The sequence below is a fragment of the Emydura macquarii genome, unplaced genomic scaffold (genome assembly GCF_026122565.2).
Source record: "Emydura macquarii macquarii isolate MOO-44397 ecotype Brisbane River unplaced genomic scaffold, CSIRO-AGI_Emac_v2 contig_378, whole genome shotgun sequence".
NCBI lineage: Eukaryota > Metazoa > Chordata > Testudines > Chelidae > Emydura > Emydura macquarii.
Window position 1 is genome coordinate 538,940 of NW_027130515.1, and position 7,866 is coordinate 546,805.

The 7,866-nt window shown below is 60.8% G+C and overlaps 1 protein-coding gene across 1 annotated transcript; it reads left to right on the forward strand.

The window, feature by feature from the left end:
* RMND5B (required for meiotic nuclear division 5 homolog B) lies at positions 1-7,600 on the forward strand. The gene is made up of 10 exons (XM_067535036.1): positions 1-102; positions 973-1,125; positions 1,822-1,967; positions 2,559-2,702; positions 3,169-3,269; positions 4,520-4,686; positions 4,900-5,065; positions 5,147-5,249; positions 5,324-5,478; positions 6,053-7,600. Exons 2-10 carry the CDS (start codon positions 987-989, stop codon positions 6,114-6,116), a joined length of 1,185 nt encoding a protein of 394 aa, XP_067391137.1. The 5' UTR covers positions 1-102; positions 973-986; the 3' UTR covers positions 6,117-7,600.
* The last annotated feature ends 266 nt before the right edge of the window (positions 7,601-7,866 follow it).

Below are 7,866 nucleotides of genomic sequence, written 5' to 3' on the forward strand. Positions count from 1 at the left end.
TACGCGCCTTCCGGGGGGGGGAAGGGGAATCCCGCCGCGCAGTGGCACAGTCCGGCTCTGGGGACTCGGCAGCTGCCGGAAGCGCCGGGCTGAAGCCGCCGGGTGAGCGGAGCGGGCTGGGCCCGGCCCGGCAGGCCCCGAGTGCGGAGCCCCTCAGCTCGGCGGGGCCTGGGCGGGGGCAGCGGGCACCGCTTGCTAAGGGGGGCCGGCAGTGGGGTGGGGGCGGGGCAGTGGTGCCGGGGGGGCCCGTGGGGGGCAGTGGTGCCGGGGGAGGCCCGTGGGGCGGGGGCGGGGGCGGGGCAGTGGTGCCGGGGGGGGGGCCCGTGGGGGGCAGCGGGGGCCCGTGGGGCGGGGGCGGGGCAGTGGTGCCGGGGGAGGCCCGTGGGGCGGGGGCGGGGCAGTGGTGCCGGGGGAGGCCCGTGGGGGGCAGCGGGGGCCCGTGGGGCGGGGGCGGGGCAGTGGTGCCGGGGAGGGCCCGTGGGGGGCAGCGGGGGCCCGTGGGGCGGGGGCGGGGCAGTGGTGCCGGGGGAGGCCCGTGGGGCGGGGCAGTGGGGCCGGGGGCAGGTGGGGCCCGTGCGGCGCTCTCCCCCGCGGTCCGTGCTGGCCCGTGGCCTGGTGCTGCGGGAGCTCGCCGCGCAGGAGATGGGGCCTGGGGCGGGGGTCGGGATCCTGCCCCCAGAACAGCCTGTGCCCCTCCGTGTTCAGCTGCCCTCGCCGCGCAGCTGGTCCCGGTCCGCGTACCCAGCCCACCCCCAGCGGGACCTGAGCCGCCTGCGGCCCGGGGCAGCCGCTTGCCCAGCCCCGTGATCCGGGTTCGGTAATAACGGAGTCGCACTCGGCCCTTTGCCGGTGCCCGAGTTCGTGGTACCCCCTGCCCCGAAGGTGGGAGACGGGTGTGAACGCTTCGCACGCTGTGGGGTGAGGGCAGCTATGGCAAGGGAAAGGTGCAGCGTGCTCGTCTGGTGCTTCCAGGTCCCGTCTGGCTGATGGAGCAGTGCGCCTGTGTGGAGCGAGAGCTGGACAAAGTGCTGCAGAAGTTCGGTAGCTACGGGCAGCATTGTGAGCAGAGCCTGGAGGAGCTGCTCTGCTATGTGAGCCAACTGCGCCAGGAGCTGAGCAGTGCAGGTACCACACAACCCGCCAGCGTGATGGGGTGGTGCAGCAGCCCAGTGCTCCTCCGTGAGCCAGGCCTGTTCCCAAACCCAGAGCACAGTGCCCAGGCAGGGCTGGGTCGCTCCTGGCAGGTCTATGGATGGAGACTGTGCTCCATTGCCATCTGCGGAGCAGACAGAGCTATGGCTCAGACCCCCTTCCGGCTGGGGAGATTGTGTAGGCCATTGCGGGGGACACACGTCTTGCTCTTGGAGGGTGAAACCCTGGCAAAGCTTTCTGTCAGGGCATGTGCAGCTGTCAGGCCAGGCGTGAGCTGTACGCCTGCAGAGGGTGATATTGAGTGTTTCTGTGCTCACCTGAGGCCATCCCTTTAGATCAGCACTGGTCAAAGTCCTCGGCTGCACCAGCCATTTCCAGCTGCTCCCATCAATTCTGTATTGTTTGGTCCCCAGACCCCAGTGGGGAGCAGTTGCCCAAGCTCCATTGTGGAGTAGAGATGGTGAAGTTAAACAGAAGTCGCACCGAAGCCTAGCGCAGAGGCTCATTGTTCGGGCAGGGGGAGCTGCGGTGCATGGCCCAGGGCTGGGTGGATGTAGCTCAAAGCTGGTGCTTTTGTGGTGCAAAGCCCTGGAAGTAAGGGACTTGCACTTCCTGGAATAGCTCCTGACTAGTCCCTGCAGCTAGGTCTGAAGACCCTTTTTGCTGCAGCTCTGCAGGGGGCCCCGCTCTCTGCCACGCTCTCTCTGGTGATGGCACAGTGCTGTCGGAAGATCAAGGACACGGTGCAGAAACTGGCCTCAGACCATAAAGATATTCACAGCAGTGTTTCCAGGGTGGGCAAAGCCATCGATAGGGTGAGTAACTCCTTTTGTCTAGGAATCCAGGGGTGGGGCCTGGGACCCCAGCTGGGCATGCCTGCCTTATGATGGCTTTCACTCCCGCTGGTTCTTTGGCCCTCTGCAGGCTGGGGCATGGGGGGAGGATGTCCCCTAAGGTCTCCCTCACCTGCTGGCACCCAGTGGCATCATTGTGGGAGCCAGTTCTCCTGGTGTTGGCCTTTCTACCGTCCTGCCTGTCTCCTGCTCCTGTGTGTTCATTCCTGTTATGTGTGCTGCAGAGGTGCCCAGAGTCTGGCCAGGATCGGGGCCCTCTTGTGCTGATGCATCCTTTGCCCGAAGGCGCTCACACTCTACCTCCGACTGCTGTGCTGACACCTTCAGTGCCCAGCGCCCACCCCGAAATGAGCTGTCGTGGCTCTGAGGCTGTGATCCCAGCTAGCCAGTTGAATGCAGCTCTGTGCAAGGCCGCAGCTGTGTGGGTGGGAAGGGGGCTGCTTGTGGGGGTGGCTTTGCAGGTGGCTGCAGGGAGTTTGTTCCACGTGCATGGGCTCAGGCCGGGAGATGATCGATGGGGGGCCTCGCTGACTCCTCTCATTCATCTCCCAGAACTTCGATGCCGAGCTCTGCAGCGTGGTCTCCGATTCAGCCTGGGATTCACGGGAGAAGCAGCAGCAACAGACTCTGCAGCTGGCGATCGTGGAGCACCTGTACCAGCAAGGCATGCTGAGTGTGGCGGAGGAGCTGTCCCAGGTACTAGGGCTCCAAGTCACCAGGCTTCGCAATAACAGGAGATGGAGCTAGCTTGTCACACCGCAGCAGTGTTGTATGAGGGAGGGTTGTGGCCTCCCTGGGAAGGTGCTGCAGGGGCACGGCTGCTGGGTGCTGTGGGTGTGGGCTTTGCTCAGCATTAGCCGTTGGGGAAGTTTGCTCCAGGCCAGCTCTTCTTTCTGGCTGACCCAGGCTAGTTGGTCTCAGTGAAAGTGGCAGGCACTGCCCAGCTCTGCAGGGCTGCATTGCAAGCGCCCATTCTGTTCTCCCCTGCATGTGTTCTGGTCAAGGTCTGGTGCCTCCCTCCATCACACAGGGTAGGAAGCCTCATCCATCTCTGGCTAGCGGAGCCTCTCCTGTCACCACCCCGCAGCCCTGGTGTTGCCTGCGGTATGTCCCCACTCCCTCCCCTCGAGAGAATGTGACCATCAGCTCTTCTTCTCCACAGGAGTCCACCCTGAACATGGACTTGGACTTCAAGCAGCCGTTCTTGGAGCTGAACCGGATCCTGGAAGCTCTGCACGAGCAGGACCTGTGGCCAGCTCTGGAGTAAGAACCGCTCATCTGGGAGCAACAAGTGCGATTGGGCTGGGCATCCTGATGCTCACCACCGTGCTCCCTCCTTGACCACAGCGCCCCTCCCGTTCTGCTTGACTCATTCGCTGAGTCTAGCTTGGGGAGTGTGGTGCCTTGGCTGGTCAAGGGGAGCCTGGTGGACCCCAGCTGCCATGTTAGAATCATAGATGTGGGATGGCAGGGACCTCAGCAGGTATCTAGTCCAACCCCTGATCAAAGCAGGAGCAACCCCAACTAACTCATCCCAGCCAGGGCTTTGTCCAGCCGGGCCTTAAACACCTCCAACGATGGAGATTGCACCACCTCCCTAGGTAACCCATTCCAGTGCTTCACCACCCTCCTAGTGAAAAACGTTTTCCTAATGTCCAACCTAGACCTCCCCCACTGCAACTTGAGACCGTTGCTCCTTGTTCTGTAATCTGCTACCACCGAGAACAGCCTAGCTCCATCCTCCCTGGAACCCCCTTTCAGGTAGTTAAAGGTTGCTATCAAATCTCCCCTCATTCTTCTGCAGACTAAACAAGCCTAGTTCCCTCAGCCTCTCCTCTTAAGTCTTGTGCTCCAGCCCCCTCATCATTTTTGTTGCCCTCCGCTGGACTCTCTCCAACTTCTCCACATCCTTTTTGTAGTGGGGGGGCCCAAAACTGGACACACTACTCCAGATGTGGCCTTACCAATGCTGAACAGAGGGGAAGAATCACTTCCCGTGATCTGCTAGCAATGCTCCTACTAATGCAACCCAATATGCCGTTAGCCTTCTTGGCAACCAGGGCACACTGCTGACTCATATCCAGCTCTTAGCGACTATAACCCCCAGGTCCTGCTCTGCAGAATCGAACTCGCCCTGTCTGCTAGAGCATGTTCCTGGCACTTTCCATTCCAGTTGAAATGAGGCCTACAGGCACAGTGCTCCTTCACCTCCCCAGCCAGCCCGCCTGTGGCAGTGCTCTCTGCAGGGCCTGGCACATGCCCTCTTGCCCATGAGCCACTTACACCCTTTCTTTTACCCTGGCTGACTCTGACACTACCTGAGCAGTCCTTGGATTCCAGACACTGGAGTGAAAGGAGCCCTGGAGGCCGGCCAGCCCAAGGGCATTTCTGACAAGAGTCTCCAGGAATGGGAATAACCCCTCCCCTCCCCTTGTCGTCAGGTTGGGTATCTGTCCTGGCATCCCTTCCACAGGATGGCAGGACTTAGCTTCCCACTCTTCTGTCCTTCCCAGCTGGGCCGTATCAAACAGGCCGCGCCTGCTGGAGCTGAACAGCTCCTTGGAATTCAAGCTGCATCGTCTCCACTTCATCCGGCTCCTGGCAGGTGGCCCTGACAAGCAGCTGGAGGCCCTGAGCTACGCTCGTCACTTCCAGCCCTTTGCCTGCCTGCACCAGCGAGGTGAGGCTGTGCTGGGGGTGGCCCTGCCAAGTGTGGCACAGGATGTCCTGGGGCAGGTAGCGTCCGGGTGTCGTTCTGCAGGCTGGTGGGAAGCCCCATTCCCAGGCTACAGTGGCCCCAGCACTAGTCCCACCCAGGAGGAGTTGGCAGGAGGGGGTGAGGGTCTGGAGCTGTGCTGCTTCCTGGGGCAAACCTGGGTGTTGTGGTGTTCAGAGATCCAGGTCATGATGGGCAGCCTGGTGTACCTGCCTCTGGGCATCGCGAACTCCCCGTACGGCCACCTGCTGGATGCGCGGCACTGGACAGAGATCTGCGAGACCTTCACCCGCGATGCCTGTGCCCTGCTGGGGCTCTCGGTGGAATCCCCGCTCAGCGTCAGGTAAATCCAAGGCTGGGGGCTGCGGGACCCACCCTCAGCGGGACTGAGACATGCTAAGACCCCTCCCTCCCTCCCGTGCAGCTTCGCATCCGGCTGTGTGGCACTGCCAGTGCTGATGAACATCAAGGCGGTGATAGAGCAGAGACAGTGCACAGGTGTCTGGAGTCACAAGGATGAGCTACCTGTAAGTGCCCATCTGGCGGGGCGGGGCGGGGCGGGGCAGGGTGGCTGGCTGACCTCCCTGTGCTCTTTTGGTAGATTGAAATTGAGCTGGGCATGAAGTGCTGGTACCACTCCGTGTTTGCCTGCCCCATCCTTCGCCAGCAGACGACCGACTCCAACCCGCCTATCAAACTCGTCTGCGGGCACGTCATCTCCCGGGATGCACTCAACAAACTCATCAATGGGGGGAAGTAAGTTTTGCTTCTTGCCATGACCTGCTCCTTGGACTCTGCACCACCTCTGCCCTGCAGCCCTGCCCCACAGGCTGGGCCCTCGCCTGGCATCCCCCAATGGGATCTTTGTGCTAGTGCAGCCAGGTGTCCTCTGCCCTTGGCCTGTGCCCTGCACTGCAGCTTTCTTCGCTGGTTGTGCTAGTCTGGGCCAGATCACTTTCCCGAGGCCCCTCACTCTCCTGCAGCTTGTGGGCAGCTGTGAGCCTGATCGCTGGGTCCTGAACAGGCTTGGAGCTGTGGATACAGATAAGCAGGGACTTGTTATCACTGATACTGGGCAGTAGGGGACACAAGCAGTGCTGCTGCCTGCCCCCGGCCCCCCCATGCCCCTGGGACGTGCCATGCCTTCCACAGACTGTCCTTGAGCCACCGCTCCCAGGCCTTTGGGGACTGGACTGTGCCTGCAGGGGCAGTTCTCTGCTGTTTTCTGCCAGCTGTGGGCTGTGCTCCCTGGAGTGCCCCAGAGCGCCGCCACTTTCTCCGTGTTCCCTGCCTCCCCTCCTGATGCCTTTGTCTCTGGACCTCTCCTCAGGCTGAAGTGTCCCTACTGCCCCATGGAACAGAACCCGGCTGATGGGAAGCGCATCATCTTCTGACACTGGTGTGGCTGGAAGGGCCACGGCAACGGGTCACTGCTCTTCTCCTTCAGGTAGCCTGTCCCACCTCGCAGTGCGAGGGGCCGGTGTTGCAGCCCGTGGCAGGGCTTGGGCTGCCTATTAGGATGAGGATCTGAGAGCAGCTCTGTCCACTAAGGCCCCGTTGGGTCCCTTCCTCCTGCTGACCTGGGCCGAGGTCCAGAGCAGTGGAATATGAGCCTGAGCACCTGTCTGAGGAAGGAGCTGACATGCTGGGCAGGGGCAGAGCAGGAGCCGTGTGATCTGCTTGAGCAGCCCCTCTTGCTGCTGTGCTCTCCCGGTGGTCTGGCTTACGCTGCCCTGCTGGCTCTGTGCGCCCCTCCTGGCGTCCGGAGTGCTGTGGCAGCTGTCTTTCTGCTTGGTCATTGACAGAGCCCCTCTTGGCCTAGTGCAACGGTACTGGAGCTCTTCTAGCCCTCTGCCAGGGCGTGGCCAGGCTGTACAGTCCCCTGGTATTTACTGTAAATATGGAAGCTGGGGCTGCTGCAGCCATTTTATAAATGCCGTAAAATAAAGTCTGTGAGCTCCCCCTGCTCTCTGAGCTCCTTGGCAGCAGGCCAGGTTCAGGGGCACCGACGGCCTGCTGTAGCTCTTGGCCCGTGTGGGAGGGAGGCAGTGTCAGGTTTAATCTGGGGGAAAGGAGGGCCAGGCCCTTAACTGCTTGGGGCCAAGGTGACACCAGCCCCCTGTCAGAGGAGGCAGAAGATTTCTGGTGTGGGGGCTGCAGCTGTAGCCGTGCACAGGGCTGGGGCCAGCTCTCTCTCGGAAACTGGCCTGCCTGCCCTGCATCCGTCTGAGAGAGGGCAGAGGAGAAGAAGAAACCAGTGCTGGGGCAGAGCAGCTGTTCGATGGCGGGGCACATGTAGAGAGGGGTTAAGGAGACAGAATGGGCAGGGCACATGTGGGCTACAGGGCACTAAGCCTGGGCAGTGTAGACGCTTTAGGACAAGCAGACCACGGTCATGATAAACCCTTTATTCTAAACAGAACCAGGTACAGTAAGGACCTTTCTATTGCCCTGTGTAGCTGCAGCCTGGACTGTCCTGTCCTGGCTCCTTTGGTTCTGCCCCAGCCGAGGTATCGCAGGGGAACCCAAAGACTGGATGGAATGTACAGGCATGTGGCATTGCTGCATTTCCTGGAGAACTTATTCTATGGCCAGTGTTCCCTGTGTTAGAGCCCTTCACTGAACTAAACACCCGTGCATTAAACTAACAGACTATAATAAAGTCAATAACTGATTGAACCACCAGTCAGGTTGCTTTAACACAACATAAGGCATTTCAGCATCTTCTCCGTCTGCAAACTGTCATTGGGCAGATCCTTCTCTGTGAGACTATTCAGTCTCATGCTCAGTTTGTGAATTGTTTTCATCGTGGATGTCTGCTCTCCCTTCACTGGTCTGGGCCAGGAATCTTGAGTAAATGCTTACAGTTCCTTGGTAAGATTCTGCCTTTGTCTGTGATGCCCGAGTCTGACTAAGGTGACGCCTCATCGATCACCGCAGCTTTGAGTGGCCACTGCCCATCTTGCCAAATTCTCACCAAGTCTTTGTTCTTCTTTGAGTGTTGCTCATGTCCATTCCACCATAGGTGTGTGCACGCCTCCGTGCATGGTTCCCGGAACTTCTTTCCCCTTAGCCGATCCCGTAGGGCCAGCTCCGGTGCCCCCTGGAGTCCTGCACACATGCCGTGGTGTATGAGGTGCTGCC

Coding starts and splice junctions, on each gene's coding strand:
- RMND5B (XM_067535036.1), top strand. CDS start 987: ATGGAGCAGTGCGCCTGTGTGGAGCGAGAGCTGGACAAAGTGCTGCAG. Junction 1,968..2,558: donor TGGGCAAAGCCATCGATAGG/GTGAGTAACTCC, acceptor TTCATCTCCCAG/AACTTCGATGCCGAGCTCTG. Junction 5,250..5,323: donor GTCACAAGGATGAGCTACCT/GTAAGTGCCCAT, acceptor CTCTTTTGGTAG/ATTGAAATTGAGCTGGGCAT.